Source organism: Chanodichthys erythropterus, chromosome 9 (assembly GCF_024489055.1).
Source record: "Chanodichthys erythropterus isolate Z2021 chromosome 9, ASM2448905v1, whole genome shotgun sequence".
NCBI classification, from domain to species: Eukaryota; Metazoa; Chordata; class Actinopteri; order Cypriniformes; family Xenocyprididae; genus Chanodichthys; species Chanodichthys erythropterus.
The window spans coordinates 20,915,639-20,937,488 of record NC_090229.1 but is presented as its reverse complement, the minus strand read 5'-3'; the positions used below and the strand labels follow the sequence as shown (position 1 = coordinate 20,937,488).

The window sequence follows — 21,850 nt, the reverse complement described above, 5'->3', positions numbered from 1 at the left end:
CTCTTTAGTTTTTGATGGAAACTCAAGTTAAATGTGCAAACTGAAGAATTTACTCTTTTAAAAAGTTAATTCTGAACTATTATACCTGTACTAATCATTACTCCTCTAGGATGATTAGTACAGGTATAATAGTTCAGAATGAACTTTTTAAAGAGCAAATTCTGACTGTATTCAGTTTGCACATTTTACTTCTGATGGTTGATGATCTTCAAAGCCAGATATCTGTTTTGCAACAGTACAATGTTGATGTCAAAGGTGACCATCCGTTGTTATACCTTAATTTTAACACCAACTTTCACTCTATAAGAATATATGCTGTTTTTTTTTTTTTTTTACCGATGTCCTGATCTGAATCAGTTCCAGGTGAACAGATCCGAATATCTGCTGAGTGATGAACCCACAGCCGGACGACTTCCGATGAAACAGTTAGATGGTTTGTTATTGATTATAAGCCTTTGATGAATTATTCATGTTTTCTTTTGCATGTAATTAATGAGTTGTTCCTACACATGTTTTTGGTGTCTACAGAACATCAGTGTTGCATTGTGGGTAATCATCCATCAGCGCTTAAACACGAAAATAGTGTCTCATCACGGCTCACATTTCTGTAAGTACTAGTTAATTGAAGCATTTTTTTGCAAGTAATTTTTTTCTCATACTTCAGAATTGAGTAGGTTCATACTGATACTAATGTGTTCTAATGCTTCCTTGTAATACAATATTTGACATATTTTCATATTAGATTAATGTCTTGGAATGATGCATTAAAAATGCTGCTCACCATTGTTGTATGTACTACATTCAGTGTTCACAATAAAGATATTTTTACACCATTTTGTGCAGTATTTTGATGTTACACATGAAAATGCAATCTTTTTTTTTTTCAAAAAGCTAATAAGTAAGATAATTAATGTACTTCAGACAGTTGCATTTTCAAAGTATCTATTTTCTTCATGGAGAACAAGAACATAATCTCTCCGGTATCAACAAATGATTTACAGAAAACCAAATGGCTTTGTCAAATTTACTGCTGGCTTTAATTGCAGTCATGTAAATCTTAACAGTTGTGAGCATTGTCAGCAAAATAATTATTCAAAACCTCCAGAAACAGTAAAAAAAAAAAAAAAAACGTTCAGCTAATAAACCCAATACCAGCATAATGCTATCACATTTCCATACAATTACAAAATCACTTACAGTACAGAATAGCTGGTCTGTCATTGACGATAATAGTGTTATTGTGTCCCCTTAACTGTCGAGTTTTCAAACAATTTATACATTACCAAAACACTTCTAATTTCTTCAAAGAACCTGGCTTTCATTAAACAATTAAGAGTGATAAAAGAAATGCTTTCTGTTAAAAAAAAACTAAAAAAAAAAAAAAAAAAAACATTTCAGTGGCCAGAGTATAGCATACTGTTCTTATCTTTGTGATGTGCTTATTTGTTAAACTGTAGAAGTTGTGTGTGTCATGCTCATTCTTGTTAGGAAATACTTTCCTAATAGTTTGTCATTACTTGGCTGATGAAAGGAAAGAACTAGACATTCCAGAACATGGATTGCCTGTTAATTGATACAACATTCCAGTAGCAGTACATCGTTAATGCCTCTAGAGGGCAACAGCTCACGCAGAACTACTTGGGAGAACTGTAATGTGTGAGCAGTAACTAGATTGTATTTCTATAAACAAACGACATATTCAAATGCATACATTGATAAATTATATTTCTATTGCATCTTTGGCTCTCATCACAGGATATTTTGCACAGTCATTGTGTATAAAGGCAAATAGTGGTGATAAACATAGTGCACTGTAGATTACTCAGCAAAACAAAAGCCTAAAAAATAAAAATGACAACAAGTATAAAGGATTTGCATTTTAGAGAAACTCTCCACATAAATGCTCACCATCTGGGCCTCTTGTACAGGTACACATGAACCCACAAGCCAATTGACCTAATTCTTGCAACACTTGGCTCATTAGCATCAGAAGAATATTCACTTGTATTCATGCAGCAGTTTGTTCCAGAAAAACTCTTGGTTGTTGTCAGTAGTGAATGACAGTGTGACTGATTTGGCACCAGCGAGAAAAAAAAAGTTCATGTCTGGAATATTCTGCCCCAAAATGTCTTCCAGTTGGGGCACCAACGGCAAAACAAAATCTGTGTTTTTCCGTCATTGTGCCCTTATGTAGTCCTTTACACAGCTTAATAGCAACTGATACATTGAAACAAAAACACATTAACGGACATGAACAGGCATTAAAGACTCAAAATGGGGGCTCACAGAGGAAGCAGCCATCTTAGGCTTATTGCATAGACCCATCACAATCTGACAAAATATTCTTATTTCAGTTCTAGTATATTTGCCTAAGTGAGTAAAAATGTGTCATGTGATACACACAAATTTTCAATCATGTCAGTGGAAGCGTTTGAGTAACTTTCTAATGAAGGAAGATCCAGATTGATGATGTGCTGGAAATTAAATGCTTATGGTGATGAAGTCTCCTCATTTTGTTCTTGTACTGATCTGATTGTCATTAAAGATTGATGGTGAGGGGAACTTACTATTTGTTTAAATATCAAACCAATTCAACAAAATCCATTCGTATTCACCCACTAACAATATAGTTTGCATTGTAGTGTCCTCAAGCATTAATTTATTGGTCTCTTTATTCAAATGCACATTCATTTGCTTGCCACCTTGTGGTCCTACCAAATGTTCAGGTCAGGTCCCCTTCCGATCAGCCCTCAGAGGGTGAACCACATGACATGGTGGAAAGTAAAATGGCTTTGAGTTTATTCCTTTATTATACAACACCATTCCTCTGAGGCGCCGGGCAGAAACAGCCGTTACTCCACATCAATTCTTCGTTTAGTGTCTCCAGCCGTTTCTTTCGGGCTTGCCAGCGTCTCGCCAGAGGCTCGAGGAACAGAGAAACCGATGATAACAGGTAACAAACACCTGCCAGGTAGAAGGAGCAGTCGTAGGTCTGAGTGTAGTCGTACAGGAAGCCTTCGGGACAAAACGCATATATTAAACTGTTAGCAAAGGAATGTTTTCCTTAAATAGAGGTCAATGAAGACTTTGTTTTACTTTAATTTTCCCTTGCATGATACATTTGAGAACAGTCAGTAAACTAACGATGGACAGATGGAGAAAACTTTCTTCACTTTCCACCCCAGAATCTCCCACACCTGTTTTCTGACTGGATCCGCTTTTAAAACGACGGGTTGTTTTCACTACGCAAGCAGCAGCGGGTCAAGTCCGGAAAGGCCTTGGGTAGGGTAGAAAAATCAGTTTTGCTTCCCTGGCTGCTCATTATTTTTGGTAGGCGGGGGGATTGTGGAAGGGGGCCCTGACAAGATGGTTCATGTTAGCATAACTGTGTTACAGAGTTCAGGGCAAGGTCTATACTCGCCTTCCTAAAGAGGCCCCTCTGCAAGACTAGTATTTCCAAGAATTGTACCTCACTTTGCAGCTGTTCTACATTCTGTATTGGTATTTATTTCTATATTATATAATACTATGCATTGCTAATAAATAGCAGCAAATAAGACAAATAAATATCTGTTCTATAATCCTGAAAGTAGCCTAAAGGTTTTTGTACAGCAATAAATGATGATGAAAAGGTGCCAGATACTGCATATTAGGAAAAAAATAGGTACTTGTCTAGTTCAAAATGCTTTAAATCTAACCAGACAGGTTATCCTAATTTTAGATGGGTTAACATGTCTCACATTTGTAACCCACTTAAATTGAAATAGGAAACTATATGACCCCAGTGTCCCTCAAGCCACACACACAGAAGCAAGCTTCTCTTAAACATTATCATGACTGGCCAAGACTTTGGTTATTTTCATGAGACATCAAGACATCTATCTATTGATGTTCATCGCTTCTATGATCTAGTCTTGGAGCTCATCCAAACTCCACATACCTGCCAGAGGAGGACCTGTGAGACAGCCAAGCCCCACAAAGAACATTGAGAACCCCATCGAGTTGTTCAGCTTTTCAGAACCCACCAAGTCCACCTGGAAAACACAGAAAGGAAAATGAATGATATGTATAACAGATGATGTATGACAGATTATGACGATCTACGAACCAACCTAAAGCAAGAGTTCAGATGGCATGCAAGAGCTTGCTAGTAGCCTATACACTGAGTTTTGATTCATTTTTGTGACACTCCAATAACTTCACGGAAAGGAAACCGGGACGGAATCTTGCGTTTTCTTTAAATTTACAAATGCACAATGCTTTGTTTTTACAAACCTGATTCCAAAAAAGTTGGGACACTGTACAAATTGTGAATAAAAACAGAATGCAATGATGTGGAAGTTTCACATTTCGATATTTTATTCAGAATACAACATAGATGACATATCAAATGTTTAAACTGAGAAAATGTATCATTTTAAAGGGAAAAATAAGTTGATTTTAAATTTCATGGCATCAACACATCTCAAAAAAGTTGGGAAGGCCATGTTTATCTCTGTGTGGCATCCCCTCTTCTTTTTATAACAGTCTGCAAACGTCTGGGGACTGAGGAGACAAGTTACTCAAGTTTAGGAATAGGAATGTTGTCCCATTCTTGTCTAATACAGGCTTCTAGTTGCTCAACTGTCTTCTTTGTCGCATCTTCCTCTTTATAATGCGCCTAATGTTTTCTATGGGTGAAAGATCTGGACTGCAGGCTGGCCATTTCAGTACCCGGATCCTTCTTCTACGCAGCCATGATGTTGTAATTGATGCAGTATGTGGTCTGGCATTGTCATGTTGGAAAATGCAAGGTCTTCCCTGGGGATCCACCTTCCAATTGGTGATCCTCTGCCCATCTTGACTTCCGAGACACACTGCCGCTCTTTTTATACCCAATCATGTTGCCAATTGACCTAATAATTTGCAAATTGGTCCTCCAGCTGTTCCTTATATGTACTTTTAACTTTTCCGGCCTCTTATTGCTACCTTTCCCAATGTTTTTGGAATGTGTAGCTCTCATGAAATCCAAAATGAGCCAATATTTGGCATGACATTTCAAAATGTCTCGCTTTCAACATTTGATATGTTATCTATATTCTATTGTGAATAAAATATAAGTTTATGAGATTTGTAAATTCTTGCATTCCTTTTTTATTCACAATTTGTAGTGTCCCAACTTTTTTAGAATCGGGTTTGTATTACGAAACAAAACATTGGTATAAAAAACAACAAAAAAAAACGACCCTTTACAGTTTTGATGTCTTTATTGTATGACCATAAAATGTTTTTACGTTGTTTCCACTATGAGACAAAATAATTTGCCATTGTGCCGATTTGTGTCGTGACTCGTGGAAGTCTAATTACTATAGTCCAGTGATGAAATATGCGTGTCCTGGAAATGGGAACCCTGACAGCAACAGAGTGTGGCCGAGATCCGGCCCACATCTGGTCCGTGTGTAATCCACATGTACCAGATGTGGGCCGGATCTGGGCCACACTATGTTCCTTTCTGGGAAGCCTCAGGTGCCGCTTCACTTGCTGCCTCCTCATGGAAAGGTGAAGCAGGCTCTTTTTCTCCTTCTTGCTCATCTTTCTGTGATTTCTTGAAGAAGTGTAATATTGAATCGTAAATGTTTTGAATTTATTTTGAACCGTGACCCCAAAACCGAGGTAGGTATCGAACAGTGACTTCTTTAATGTCATCAGTTTAATACATCTTTGCTGAATAAAAATCTTATATCGACTCCAAACTTTTGAATGGAAGTGTATATATATATTTTTAAGGACATTTGCAGCACTATACAGTATGAAACATTGCTGTAATGGAGATAATTCTTTAACGTTTACTCATTAATGGGGCAGCTGTGGCCTAATGGTTAGAGAGTCAAACTTGTAACCCGAAGGTCGCGGGGTTGAGTCTCAGTACCGGCAGGAAATGAGAAAGATACCAAACCCTCAATCGCTCCCCGGCACCGCAGCAAAAATGGTTGCCCACTGTTCAGGGTGTGTGTGTGCACTTGTGTGAATGCAGAGCACAAATTCCGGGTATGGGACACCATACTTTGCTACATGTCACATCACATCACTGAAATTCAGTAATTCTATCATAACAGAACAGCTGATTTTCATATCACAGTCAGGCATGTGTTGACACAAATGGTATTTTCATATTTGGTTTCTGCTTTCTTAAGAGTCAGGGAGATCACACAAAAAAAATCACTATTTGCCTTTTCTGTTATTTTAAAGCAATATTCAACATAACTACTTTTTAAAATTCAACAAGCAATACTCATTTAATGTCTATGCCTGTTTGCAACAGACCACTTTCCCCCCAGGGTCTTTTTAAACACTAACTCGGCCTATCTGGTTCACTGAGATTTTTCCATAGGTTGTAAAAATATTTGAAAGGTAAAACCTAAGATTCCTTCCAGAGGAACGGGTGTACTGCAGTGCTGCCTGTCAATCTATCCCTCTCACCTTACACTGCCCTGCACAGTATACAGCACAAGAACTCAATGTCTCAATACTTAGAAATGCACTGAGACCTTTTCGTGAGCACATGTAATAAAAGCGAAGGAAGCAGCAATCAGCCTTAGGATGTCCTCAAACCCTGCCAGCCCATCCATGTCAAGTCATGTCAAGTCAAGTCACCCGTATTTATATAGTGCTTTAATAAATACATATTGTTTTGAAATACATATTGTCACAGTAATATACAGGAAAATAAAAATGATGCAAAACGTTCTCAAATATGAGACAAATTCAAATTGTGCTGTAAAGACAGTTGTTATTCAGCTCGAGTCAGTTCAGTGTTGAGTGTCTATTGATTCTTAAGTCGTATGATTGGATGCTGGAGATTGTTGTTTGACCTGTGTCTATAAATATGACCCTTCTTCCTGAATAAATCTGAGAATGCTTTGTACCACACTTGATCTGTGTCTGCTTGGTCATTCTCCCGAGGCCTGGCGCTGCTGCTGCCACAGGGGTTGAGGTGCCTGTTTCTTAACTGATGACTGGGATTACAAATATTCTACCTATTATTGAGATTTTGATCTAACACAGACCTAGCTTTTAATGCGATCGAATCGGGTTCGAATCCGCCTTTTGCCGAGCTCGCATTTATTTTCAATAAAAATGAAAATAATGTTCTAAAAGTGGAAATATACTGAGGCGAGTGTTTAATAATATTAAAAGTGTTTATTGGGCAGGGTTAGGGGAAGATGTAGGGAGGGTTTTTAATCTCCCAATAAGGCAGCATCCATTTAATACTTTTAATAAATATAATAGTTTTACACTATGATATTATTGCATTCGGTTTCATTACTATCTATACAAAATGTATATCACTATCAGTACATTCCAGTATAAAATTATTCCTAAGTTGTCCCATTTTGTATAGATGGTAATGAAATCACCTATGTAGTTGTTCAGCTACATCTAATTGTTTTGATAATATTTCATTTTTTAGATTCAGAATTGATTTTAATATGGTATTAATGCAGAAAATTGCTGTGTCATGATATCATTTTTAAGTTTTGAACTTAAGTTTAAGTATTTAAACGTGCAAATTGTCCTGTATGTACATAAGAGTTTTGGTGGTGTTTGTGTCGGAGTGAGAAAATAATTCATGAAATTTGAAAAATGTCTTCATTGAATGCATTTTGTTCCAAAGTATTGACAAATGATTCATAGTTCAACTCAAACAGACTGATGTTGTGTTCACTGTGTGAAGTGTTTTAAAAAGTGACCTAAGTATTAAGAAATGGCTTCAAGCAATTGTAAAAAACTGTAATATTCATATCATAACTACTCAGTTTATGCTAGATCTTTGCAAGACTTTCTTTGTTGTGACAATACCACATGCCCAGGCCTGCCAGTACTCACCAGCACAGGAAGTAGTAGGGCCATGTACCCTCCACAAAAGATGGCAAAGAAGACAGCGTAGACCATAAGCAAGATGTACGAGGTGGCCAGAGGGGAGAGAAGATTGACCACACCACACAGGATCAGGTAGGCCTTATGGTAGTGATATTTGTGAACCAGATTTCTGTCTGTCACCCAACCAGATGCAAGTTGGGCCACCGTCTCTGTTATACCTGTGAGACAGAAAAGACACTGAACTGATGGACTGAAAATGGACCACTTAGTGTTGGATTCTTCAAAGGTTTCATGCTTATACAGTATTGAAGTATTATATTAAGCCACTAGCAGCTTTGAGCACAATTGGCCACACCTTTATGAGTAAGTTTTGAAGTTATGCAGTAATGAAAAGTTTTTCTTTTTTTTTTTTTTTTTTTACTTTTTGCTTTTGCTATCAGGCATGCAATAGCTGCAGGTTGTTTCTTTTTTTAAAATGCCAATCACTGCAGCTTGTATGTGTACAGGTGAGTGCTATGACAAACTTCTGTACACTCCACTGTACACTTAACAAGCAAAAGACACAATATAGTACTGTTTTACATTTTTCACATCTGTGTGTTTGACGTGTATATGGCTAATCATTTGATGGTTTGTGTGTATAGTTACAATGCAAAAACACCATTTAACGTAGTTAACATAGTTTTGAAAGATACACTTGTTTTTGCAAGAGATGCGTGATGTTTTGCATCTTGGGTGTATGTTTTGTGTTTTTGTGTGTAGAGTTTCAGAAATTGTAAGCAACCTCAACCTCATGCTAAACCAAACCTGTTTGACCGCTTTTCTGTATGTTAATGAGGACTTCTTTCTGCCAAGGTCCAAAATGACAAAAAAGCAACATAAAAGTATAATGAAAGTGATCTAAATGAATTGTGTATATAGTTCAAGTCATTAATTCAATCATTTTCGTTTGAAAGAATTAAAGAAATCAATATTTCTATTTAGCAAAGATGCATCACAACTTTTATAACATTACAAAATATTTCTATTATAAATAAATGTTGTTCTTTTGAACTTCCTATTCATTAAAGAATCCTGAAAAAATGTATCACGGTTTCTACCAAAATATTAAGCAGCAAAACTGTGTTCAACATTGATAATATTAATAATAAGAAATGTTTCTTGAGCATCAAATCATCATATTAGAATGAAGACTGTAAGTAATGGAGTAACAAAATAGAAAACAGTTTGTATTAATATTTAATATTAATATATTGGCACCCTTAGTAAATATGAGCAAAGGCAGCTGTGAAAATAAATCTGCATTGTTTATCCTTTTGATCTTTCGTTCAAAAAATTCATAAAATTTTAACCTTTCATTTAAGTACAACAATTGAAAGTGGGGGGAAATCACATAATGAAATAAATGTTTTTCTCCAATATATGTTGGCCACAATTATTGGCACCCCTAGAATTTTTCTATGAGTAAAATATTTCTGAAGTATATTCCCATTCATATTTACATTTTTTAGCACACTAGGGTGTTCATGAACATGAAATTGTCCAGCCACAACTTCCTGTTCCACAGGAGTATAAACATGAGATAACACAAAGGCCAAATTCCTGTAATCATTCATCACAATGAGTAAAACCAAAGAATATAGTTCTGATGTTCAGCTTCACAAAATAGAAAATGGCTATAAGAAAAAAGATAACACATTGAAAATCCCCATTTCCACTGTCAGGGCAATAATTAAGAACTTCCAATCAACCAATCGACAGGTTAGAATTTTTTTTTTTTTTTTAATGAAAGACCAAAAGTAATATAATTTATTTTCACAGCTGCCTTTGCTCATATATACAGTATATAATATATACACACACACACACACACATATATATATATATATATATATATATATATATTATATATATATATATATATATATAAACAATTTTGCTGGCACAATCTGTTTTTTAGTTCAAAGATTGACACAAGGGGAACAGAAGTAATGATAACAGCTTAGTTATTTTGTGGCATGCTGTACAAAGAATTGAGTGCTTGTTGCATTTGCTGTTGTCTGTTCCGCAGTTGTGATTATGTGTCCATGTACTGCAGAGCTTTATTGAACAGTCTAGGAAAAGACCTGAGGCAGCACTATTGCAGATTCATACACAACAGATCCAAAGTGTGACACTCACTGCTGACATGTATGCTGCCACAGTTTATTGAATGCATAAAAAATGCACATATGCCCCAAATATTAGATCATATTTATTCTGTAATTCATTCATAACCTATCAGGTAATGTATGTTTACACAAAAGCCGAGAAGTGTTGGCTTGGTCAACCATACTGACCAACTCAAATAGAACTGATGGATTGAGCTAATGCTGCAGTTCATGCACATATGGGGTCATTTATCGCTGGCCAGACATAAAACAAAACAGCTGCTCAATGTTTGCGTGTCCTCGGTGCGCCACGAAAGGTGACATCCTGGTGTGCCCCGCTTGGACCCGAAGACATTTTGTGCGTTGTTTGTGTGTTTAAATCCCAGCTGGGCCATTGAGTTTCACAGCTGTTCCTGTCAAGCTTTGCACAATGAAACTTCTATACAAAATCTCAGTGACAGAAAGTAGCAAACTGCCTTTAAATGGAGGTGCCTAGTCCACAAAACTCCGTAGTGTATAGGGGGATTTTCACCAGGGTAATCGGGCATGTGACAGGTGTTTGTGTCTTTGTGTACTTCACTCAGTGAAGACAAAAGGACTGGACGAATGCAATGTCCCCACTACATCAAAGATGGACAATAGGCCCTCACTGAGGTACAGAGAGCCCAAATGCATGTCCGATCGCTACTAGCTCATTAAAACACAAAACGTGTTTGGCTCGTCTCCTCGCTCTCTTTTGTCCGCATTGCTGCCTCAGTGGCAAGCCACACAATGTCAGGCACTTCAGAACTGGGCACAGAACTACCAAGCCTCGCGTCAGCTACTTGGACTGTTGCTTAGCGACTTCCCTCAGCTCACCGACTGTGTGTGACCTGCCACGAGGAGGTGAGCTTTAGTTCCTTGTTCACCCTGTATGATGTGAAAACTGCAAAGTGGGGGTGGGGGAAAGGAGACGTTAGGAATATGTGAGTAGTATATTCACACTGAAAATTCCAAAAAGAAAAAGTGCACTTTAAATTCCCAGCACTTAGGCCCTGTTTACACTAGTGCATTTTTGTTTTAAAATGAAAACAATCCTCGTCTACACTGGCTTTTTGACAGCATTTCAGATCTCCATCTACACTACATGGCCGAAAACACATGTCACGTGACCGTTCACTGGACATGCGTGTGCAAGTGTAAACAGTTGCCTCTTGTAGGCAGCTGCGGTATTAAAAAATGTTTTTTTAGTTTTTCAAACTGAAACAGGGTCTCCATTTACGAGGTTTGAAAATGCTGGTGTAGTGTAAACGACACGCGTAACCGTAGCAAAACTTATTTATTTTAAAATGATGAGTTGTAAGTAAAACAAGACTTGAAACAGCCAGGAAAATGGTAAATTATTGGAGTACGTTTTAAAGCGGAACTCAGTAAGATTTGCGAAGCTCCCCCTACAGGTTCCTTCAGTGAATCACACTGTCGTAAATACTCCAAGCGCAGCTCTGGACTACAATGACTTACCAGCGCAGTAGTTTTGCAAATACAGTACAAGAAATCTCGATGGAGGTGGTTAATTTTCAAAATTGTCTTATAAAGTCACAATATATACATTGTTTTTGAATTACCGTAAAGCATTTTGTCACTCTCGCGTGAATGTGAACATGAGGCAAGATTGTGTCGGGTCGGCGCAGCTCAACTTGTTTTTTGGCGTAGACGTGCCAGAGGGTGTTAGTGCACGACTCAAACAGACCACTACAGGTCAATTAAAGGACTTAGAAAACTATTTATGAAGGTAAAAAAAGTTACTTAGTTCTGCTTTAAAAGAAAATGCTATTTCAGTGTTTCTACATCAAAATTTCAATATGTTACTTGCTGTTTCTTTGTAATTATTTGTGAAACGTACTAGCAATTTTTTAGATTTTTTTAAGTTTTTTTGACAGCTTAAATCAGGCAAACTTGACAGTAAAACATGACTGAAAAATAAATGAAATACAGTGGCTTCAAAGAGTATTTGGACAATTAAAAATATAAAAACAAATGGCATCTGTGAATAAATTATGCTAAACCGTTCCCTTTAAGCCATTTTTTCAGTGATTCATGAATTTAAATGCTTTGCTTGAAATGTGTGCTTGTGCTGTATTTAAAATAGATGCTATCTGGTTTGATATTTTGTTAAATAATTCAGAGGCATTCATACACTTTTAGGTGTGACTCTAAAAAGTGACTTTTTGGCTTACTGTATAAAGTAGGAATACTCAATAGCAATTTATTTGAACAAAATAGTTAATAATTTTATTACTGGCCATTTATTAGTTATTGGCTATAACATGAAAACACCCATCAGTTTATCATATCGGTCAGAAATTCAATATCAGTGCATTCCCAATCGTAATAAGGAAACTGCATGGGGTATAATAATATTAAAAATTAAAATAGGGCCCAACACATTAAAACCGACAAAAGAACAGAGAGGCCCAATCAGCGTTTACTACATACCCAGACAGCTTGTTGGGGGGTGGGGGTGTGTGATGGGGTGTATTGAGTCCGGGGGTGGAGTGATGTCGATACTATTATCTTTTGGTGCAGAAATGTACATAATAAAAAAAAAGCATGTTTGAGTCAACTCTTTTATTCACTATGGCATTTTTGATAGGGCACTTACAAGCCCTCTAGTTTTAGCCACTGGGCCAAAGTTCATTATTTATGTAAGAGCACTCATTGCATAACACTGCAGATTTTAAACTGCTCACAAATAATTAATGTGAAGTTGGCTGCATTTGCATCAACCCTTTAAAGCCCATATTACAGCATATCTTGCTGTAAAGAACAATGGCCGTAGTGCATCTCTCAGGTACGGCTTTATGGCTTTCCAGGAATATGGCACTGATGAAGCCAGAAAAAAATCAGTTCTCTGGCACCGCTAATGACACGCTGTCCACTAGCACTGACATGTTTTTTTTGTCTTTTCATTTTCCTCAGCATAGCTCAGCAGTGCCTGTGTCCTATTGATTTCTTCTACTGTTACACATTATTAGTGTACAATTGAACTGTTGCAGCCAGAGAACAGCAATAACAAACATGCTGACTAGAGGACTTTTTTATGCAATAGGTAACTTTGTAATTAGAATGTAGATCATGTAACCTTTGTCACCAACCCTTCATATATATTTTCCCCTGCTAATGCAAAATTAATTGTGTAAAAAGCACTTTATACTTAAAATAGATGACGATGGAAAAACAAAACTCTAGTGTTACATAGGTTGGTCAAAGGTAATACGACTCACCAGCCACAGAAATGATGAAGGAAGCATCCATGGGGTCGATGCCCAGGTTCCGGGCCCTTGCAGACAAATGGAAGTAAGGAATAAAATAAGCCAGCTGACTGAAGACTAGTGACCAGGTGTAGATGCAAAAGAAAGGGTTCTTTAACAGTGAGAAGTCCAGTATTTTCTGGGGGTTTTCAGTAAGTTTTTCTGTTTTGCTGTTCTCAAGTAATGCATCCACAGGAGAAACCCCATTCATCTCAGGGGACGTTTTAATTTGGCTGCTGTCTGTTCCATTCACTCCATTCTGGACGGATGTTTTGAGATCCAGATGCGGAAGAGTGCTCTGCTCATGAGCCGGGTTCTCTATTATAAGTGTGTCCCTGTGATTGGGGGAAGAGCTGTCCATTTTGGAAGTGCCATTGGACACAGGCGTGCTGCCATTCATATTGTTCTTAAGAGGATCTTTCTCAGATCCAGCCTCATGAAGGGTGGAGTTTGACATGGGAGAAGCTGGAGGTCTGATGTTAATGGGCCGCAAAAGCATCCCAGAAGCCACAAGGTTCAGCATCAGGCCTCCCAAAATCAACAGAGCTCCTAAAGACAGAACAAAAAACAGTCAGTAGCCAGGTTTCCATTACAGAATTGAACAACTTAAGCGATATTTTCTAAATGTCAATAAAAAGCTATTGCGTTAAGACGGTGTTTCCATTAACCAATGTTATGGGAATAAAACTTTTTTTTTTTCTTCTCGCGATAAGTCTTTCCAAAAATCATGGCAACAGATGTTAGTAGGTTTAAGTATATAACAGCCACTGCACTAGCCATTATTTTTAATCAAAGGAGATGTTGGCCTGTTATCCAACCATTAATGGCAAAGAAAGCCCCTTATACTTGGGAGCGACCACATATGAGGTGTTTCTGGGTGTTTCTCCCTCCTATCTGCTTCCCTATAAGTTCTTGATAAATTGTGGCATTTCTTTGTTGTGTAGAACCCAGTATTTCTGCAATTATTTTGTCTTTTATGAGTTTAATAAAGAACTCTGTCTCATCTTAAAGGTGACCTAGATTCAAAAATTGAATTTACCTCAGCATAGTTGAATAACAAGAGTTCAGTACATGGAAATGACATACAGTGAGTCTCAAACTCCTTTGTTTCCTCCTTATATAAATCTAATTTGTTTAAAAGACCTCTGAAGAACAGGCGAATCTCAACATAACACAGACTGTTATGTAACAGTCGGGGTGTACGCCCCCAATATTTGCATATGCCAGCCCATGTTCCCAACATTATGAAAGGCATTAGACTAGGTAAGTAAGCAAGGACAATAGCGAAAAATGGCAGATGGAGCAATAATAACTGACATGATCCATGATATCATGATATTTTTAGTGATATTTGTAAATTGCCTTTCTAAATGTTTTGTTAGCATGTTGCTAATGTACTGTTAAATGTGGTTAAAGTTACCATCGTTTCTTACTGTATTCACAGAGACAAGAGTCTTCATTATTTTCATTTTTTAAACACTTGCAGTCTGTATAATTCATAAACACAACTTCATTCTTTATAAATCTCTCCAACAGTGTAGCATTAGCCGTTAGCCACGGAACACAATCAAACTCATGCAGAATCAATGTAAACATCCAATTAAATACCATACTTACACGATTAGACATGTTGCATGACGAACACTTTGTAAAGATCCATTTTGAGGGTTATATTAGCTGTTTGAACTTTGTTTATAGCTGTTTAAGGCAAGCGCGAGCTCCGTGGGCGGAGAGCATGAGATTTAAAGGGGTCGCGCTGCATAAATCAGTGCGTTTATAATGATGCCCCAAAATAGGCAGTTAAAAAAATAAAATAAAAAATCTATGGGGTATTTTGAGCTGAAACTTCACAGACACATTCAGGGGACACCTAAGACTTATATTACATCTTTTGAAAACATGTTCTTGGGCACCTTTAAGTTCAAACATACCGCGCCATCTTAAAAGAATGATCAACGTTTATGTACGCCAGGTGACCTGTAAATGCAAAAAAAGTTTCCATTGCAGTTTTGCAAAATAGCCTGAAAATCCACCTCATGCAAGCGTACTTTTTTTTCCATATATGGGAGTTTTTGCGAAATTTATGTGTTTCCATTGGGTGTATTTTCAATTCAAAAGAACAAATGTTTCTTGAGCCTCAAATAAGCATATTAGAATGATTTCTGAAGAATCACTTGACACTAAAAACTGGAGTAATGACTTCTGAAAATTTAACTTTGCTATCAGAGAAAAATATTTGAAATAGTAATGAAATAATAATATGAATTTCAGTTAAATATGTATACTGATATTTCATTACAAATTTCATAATAATGTAGCCAAAAGCCAATTACCTTGCCAAGCATACTGATCCAATAGCAGCTGAGTGAAAGGAGCTAGGGCAAAGGTCAAACCCATGCCAGAGCGTCCAATAGAATATGCAGTTGCCAGCCTCTTTCGGAAATAGGTCACTGTTACAACAGATGTGGCCTGATAAAGAAGAGCAAACCCGAGACCTGGAAAGATCAAAGTTTTGTAAATGACTTTTTGCATGATAACACTCCAATGTTTAACTTTGATTTATAAAACAAAACAAAATACTCACCAACAACTATCCCCATACTAATGTAAAGGTAGATCACGCTGGGGGCAAATATGCTGGAAAGAAAGCCAGCGCTGACGAAAAGCGCCCCCACTATGGAGGTAACCCTGTTCCCCAGCTTGGCACAGGCCACCGAGGCCAACGGACCTAACGGGTCACAAATAAAGTTCATGACCTGTCATATTGACTCTTTGGATTGAAGATGGTTGCTATGGTGACCGTACCTCCGGAGAGCCTGAGGCTGGACATTATGGATCCAATCCAGCTGATGCTCTCGGACGAGCCTCCAAACTCATCCTGCAGTGCCACAAAGAAGATCCCAAAGCTCTTCAATGTACCCATCACCAACACGTTCACCTGAAAAGACACCAGAAGATTCAACTGTTTAGCTCAGTACAAAAAAAAAATCAGTTTTATAACAAAGAAGCTCAAATCAAAGTCTATAAAAGTGGTATGCATGACATACCAGGAAACAATGCAGAACCACCATCCAACCCCAACCGCCATCTGGTGGATCCACGTACACAACCTCCTTCTTTTCATTCTTCATGGCCTTGGCTTTTTCTTCATTGCACAAGGTTTTGGCAGCCTTGCCATCACTAGAACATCACAACATCCACTTGATATATTTAATACTCTTAATACAATACATCCACTTGAACCAGTGAGTGATAAAGTTTCATAAAATCAAGTAATATGAGACCATGTAGACTGTTCACACTGTCAGTCCAAATCCAATTATTTTTGTATCTGATTAGAATGTGATCTATAGCCTCATTCTGACTGTCAGTCCAAATTCGATTTTTGTGTATGTCTGATTGGAATCTGATCACATTTAGAAAACGTGAACAGTAAAAAAAAAAAAAAAAAAAACACATAAAATGCAATTTTTACGAATCTGTTTTGAGCTACATTCATATTTGGTTTGAATTCAAATTCTGTTCACATTTATGGAAATCTGTTTCAGTCTGACTCCTCTAATCAGATTTTGTGTGGTTTATGTCACTTTTTTCCCCACATAAAATGTAAACGTCAGACATTGTTAAAGCAAACATGCTGAAAGTTGCTGCAGAAACAAGGAAACTTGCTTGCTTACCTAGTCTGTGCACAGATCCAGCCGTTAATACTGCCTTTCCATGTCTAATGCGTCGAATGGGCTGGCATTATGCAAATATTGGGGTCATACATATTAATGATCCCGACTGTTATGTAACAGTCGGTGTTATGTTGAGATCCGAGTGTTTTCCGGAAGTCTTTTAAACAAATGAGATTTACATAAGAAGGAGGAAACAATGGGGTTTGAAACTCAATGTATGTCTTTTCCATGTACTGAACTCTTGTTATTCAACTATGCCGAGGAAAATTCAAATTCTGATTCTAGGGCACCTTTAACAATGTCAGGCATGTTTACGTTTTTTACGCATTTTACATGCCGCGAGAAAGCTACGTAAACTGTACAAAATCCAATTAGAGCAGTCAAACGGAAATGTAATTTGAATAGGATTTCAAACCACATTTGAATGTGGCTCAAAACAGATTTGTTCACACTTGCTAAACATGATCGGATATGCATAAAAATCAAATGTGGACTGACAGTCTGAACGAGGCTAAATATTGCCCCTGTTCATTTTATGAAACATACAACCACTTACAGATAAAAAGGCTTTTGTGAACACATTAGGTAATTTATCACTTATTACATCTACAGGTTCAATTAAAACAAAGACAACTTTCTTTCTTTTTTTTTTTTTTTTGCTGTAGATTTATAAGGTAATCTAAAACAATTTCCCCATATGTTAGAGTTAATTTATAATTTCACCTCCTGTCACTCTTTTATCTCTTTTGCACTGGACCCAAATACAGTATCGACAGCATAATGTGGTGTGTTCCAAGGATATCTGTTAAATATTTTCTGTTCCAAGAGGTAGTGGATTATGATGACATCAGTAGTACCATGGGTTATTCAGTTTACAGTGGTTACATTTTGAGTAAACAAGAGAATGCCACTGATTTAATCTGGTGATCAGTATGATGTGAAGTGTTTTGGATCTAGGCCCGAGACCTCTTTATTTACAGCTGATACAGCTGAAAACAATGTGTATTTAGTACAGTGTTCAAAATGACACAGAGAGACTGAGCAAAAGAACAGTCAAAGGATATCGGGTTCATTCAAACAAACACCTGGCAGAAAGTTAACCGAACGGAGAGTTCCTGTGCAGAGGTGGTGGATCCTTTGAAATATTTCAGAGATAAATGTTTGCTCAACTATAAATACAGAGCAATCAAAGTCAGCACCTCAGGTGGTTCCAGATGAAATTTGCTGATCTTAAAATGTATGTGTGCATATTTACCATACACACAACTGTATAGAATTATATATTATAAGTTCACAAAAAATGTACTCATTTACTGACCCTTATTTTATTTCAAACCTGTCTGATTTTCTTTCTTTTATTCATGGAACATAAAAAATGGGACATTTAGGATAATATTTAAGCTGCTATTGGACATACAGTATCACTGCAGTAAAAGTGGATAGGGACCAAGCTCCAAAAGGCACTCCATTTAAACCTCATAGAAGTAAGATTTGATAGCTTTACATGAGACTAAAAATGTAATGCTTTATTAACTGAAGTCATGGTCACCATTCACTTTCATTGTATGGAAAAGAGCAGCTTGGACATTCTGCTAACTCCTTTTGTGTTTTCCTACAAGTTCTGAAGTAAATGACAAGAAAATGTTCTTTGTTGAATGAAGTATCCCTTTATCTAACTTATATCTAACTTACTATCCCTTTACTATTCTGGAAATTCATAGCTTACGATGTCAAAAAGAAAATATGTGGTTTGTCTTGTACATAACGCTCAAGCAGTTGGCTGTTTCTTCAAGAGAAGACAGACAAGTGGCGAGGCTAAAGCATGCAGAAACTGCTTAGAGGATTACAGAGCAATGAATTGGGCCAGTGTGTTGTAAGTGAAAACATTTTCTTCCATGTGCATACCACGGGCCACCCCGGAGTGTGTTTGTACATGTGTGTGTGCTTGGATGCATGCATGTATGCAAGATCACAAGTGTGAATGCTTCGGTTCAAGGGTAAATGCAGGAAGTTGTATTAGAGAGGTACTGCGGAAGACTACGATCCACCTTGTTCCTCACCCTCCACACTTTCACTCAAAAGCCTCTTAAAAATCCAGCGCTAATTGCATTTTTGGGAACTGCCCTAAGCAGCAATTGAGTGAGCAATAAGATAAGTCCTAGTATGTGCTTTGTAAATATCAGTTACATGTCAGTCATATCGAACTGATCGCTTTGTTTTAAAAGGACAGATCACCCAAAAATTTATATTCTGTCATCATTTAGTCATCCTCAAGTAGTTCCAAACTTGTGTGAGTAGATAAAGAGAAAAAGTTTTGTGAATACACCCCCTGTTTTTGATCTCATAATTTTGGGTAATACGCGAAAAAAGACTTTCAACATTATATATCTTCTTTTATCTTTGTTTTTCTTTTCCTTTTATATGTATATCTTTAATATTATGCAATTTAATTCTATATGTTTTTTTCTCAACTTGTTCACAGAGCAGAAACTGAACAAAACACCTAAATATGCAACAATGCATTCAATTTTAGAGTCACTTACATGGGAAGTAGAGTTTTGGATGATGACAATAATATGAAATTCACAAAATCAATCAATAATGTTAGAGCAATTCTGTCAGAACAATAATGAATAAATAAAAGGACAGTGAATTGCAGACTCACCAGTGTTGCTCTTTTGGCAGCATAGTTGTTGCACAGGAAAACGAAGGGCCTTATTTACTCTGTGTCATCTTCTGCATGAAGCTCAACTTGCAGATCCCGTATTTGACGAACCTGTTACACAAACTCTGTTATAACTTACTGTGTTTTGGATCTTCCCCTCACAATAACCTTTAATCATTGGGTGTTCAAGGTGTGTGTTAAAATAACACAGTTTCCATGCATGCCGACAGACGCTTGACACAGTTAATCTTACATTCATTATCGCAAGCCTTAACTGCAGTGACTTTTGAGGTGAAAAGTCAAGAGTTCTGCTTTTGGCTCAGAATTTTAAAACACTGTAGTATTGGCATACCTGTGTGAAACTTTACACCCCTGTGACTGTGGACACTTTTTTCTTGTGTTGGATTTGGTCCTTTTTAATTAGTTATATTATCTCAGTTCAAGTGAGAATTAGAATTAAATCTATACATCTCACTTATTTGATGAATCTGCAAATGCAGTCTTGTCATTGTGACATTACAGCCAGGGGAGGGAAATCCTTTGACCTCTCCATTGATTTACTGTAATGTTTTCTAAACACATACATTCACAGAAGTACATTTCCACACATTGCCTACCAGTGTCTTCACATCAAACATTTAGATTCTACAATACACATACATAACTTATAACAATGTAGTAGGTTTGAGTAAGAATAACAGAGCATATTCTAACTTTGGAAGAAAGTGCATCTATTAATTATGATACATCATCACTTAATTGATGCACTGCCATTGCCATAAATGAAAACAGGCCGCGTGACTCCTAACTTTTTTTTTTTTTAAACAAATGTTTGTGAAAGGCTTTGAAGATTCACACTGGGAACGCTCCGTTCAGGACATCCCACACTGTCTGCAACGAGATCATCCTCAAATATCGACGGCAACTAGCAGTGCGGTTATATAGTTAAACGTCTAAAAACTTAGTTCATAATCCTATACCATGACACAAAGGAGTAAAGAAAATCACGAGGGTGTTGCACTTATGCACTTACCCCAAAAGCCAGAGCTGATGCTGTCGCGCGCTGTCCGCAGCCGCATAGCGCTCGAGTGTGGTTCGCGCGAGCCCAGCGGCGTTCATGTGAATGCGCGCTACTGGAGTGCAGTACTTTACACCTATCGATAACAGTCGATGAAAAAACACCGTGATCAAACCTCCGGCATTGTATGGTTGTATGATCAATGCTTCATGTTCCGATAAAACATGTCAGGTTTTACTTTTCTCTTGTGACTTGGAAACACTAAAAAAAGTTCATCCCAAATAGGCTAACTGTCGTTATTTATTAACAATGCGTTTCTTATATTTATTATAAGAAACGCATTGTTTCTTATAATTTTTTTTTATCAAATTAATTAATTAACAAAAGAGTGAAAACGCATTACATTTGCTAACTTACAATGATTCGACTGTTAATTTTTAAAAGTAAACAAATTTGAAAAGTAGAAGATCTAGCTCATATTCTATTTTATGACTTACCGAACACAGAAATTAATCAAAATAATACTAAATTAAAAACATCCCATTCGCTATAAAACGAATTGACAATATAGCATATCAAAAAGTTAAACTTCGCCTACTTGTAATTAGACTTGTGACATGTCTGCAAATTTATCGGCAATCAATTTATTCTGTGAATTGTCAAGGACCATTATATAAATTCAATGGTTGGCGACGAAAATAAGGACTTACCATATTTCCCGAAACGATATCTGTCCGTTTATTCCAGATTTTACTTGTTAAGACTTGATTTGAGTAGACGTTTCCTAATGCGCGCATCTGCAGCTGTGCTGCGGGCAACATCCGTGGATTCCCCGGTGACAGCTCCTCCTATGTGGTGGTATGTCTTATCAAAGTCATCCCTGAACATGGCTGGACTCCCTGTGCTTGATTTCTTTTACTTTCTGAAAGTTTGCCCCTAGTCTATGAGTCTCTCGGGGGTCACATCTGACCCCTCGGACTGGCACAGATCGGACGCAATACGCTCAGGCCGTGCAGAGCCAAATACTAGCCCCTAGTGCATTAAACGACCATGTGACCGGAACCTAGTAGCCAAGTATTGAAGTGGAACTAATTTCAGAGGCTTTCCTGGACTGTGGCTATTTGAAAGAGGTTACTACACTGTGATTGCTTCAAGGGCAAATTAGGTAGGCTATACAGATATATCACCAT

The 21,850-nt window shown here is 37.2% G+C and overlaps 1 protein-coding gene across 2 annotated transcripts; it reads right to left on the bottom strand.

Annotated features, from left to right (window-relative positions):
* Positions 1–1,359: 1,359 nt before the first annotated feature.
* Positions 1,360–21,682, bottom strand: slc16a4 (solute carrier family 16 member 4). 2 transcript variants are annotated; one of them, XM_067393788.1, is made up of 11 exons: positions 21,371–21,682; positions 20,676–20,796; positions 19,643–19,753; positions 16,348–16,480; positions 16,106–16,238; positions 15,885–16,028; positions 15,634–15,795; positions 13,274–13,849; positions 7,867–8,078; positions 3,941–4,034; positions 1,360–3,015 (listed from the first exon to the last, which is right to left on the bottom strand). In XM_067393788.1, exons 3-11 carry the CDS (start codon positions 19,663–19,665, stop codon positions 2,810–2,812), a joined length of 1,683 nt encoding a protein of 560 aa, XP_067249889.1. In that variant the 5' UTR covers positions 19,666–19,753; positions 20,676–20,796; positions 21,371–21,682; the 3' UTR covers positions 1,360–2,809. The 2 variants fall into 2 exon arrangements, with proteins under 2 accessions (XP_067249889.1, XP_067249890.1); XM_067393789.1 differs by lacking the exon at positions 20,676–20,796.
* Positions 21,683–21,850: the final 168 nt, after the last annotated feature.

Bases quoted from the DNA above. Each gene is read 5' to 3' on its own strand.
- slc16a4 (XM_067393788.1), bottom strand. From the start codon at position 19,665: ATGCTGCCAAAAGAGCAACACTG. The intron at 13,850-15,633 runs GTAATTGGCTTT...TTCTGTCTTTAG, and splicing joins GGATCAGTATGCTTGGCAAG to GAGCTCTGTTGATTTTGGGA. The intron at 8,079-13,273 runs GTGAGTCGTATT...TCTGTCTCACAG, and splicing joins CTTCATCATTTCTGTGGCTG to GTATAACAGAGACGGTGGCC.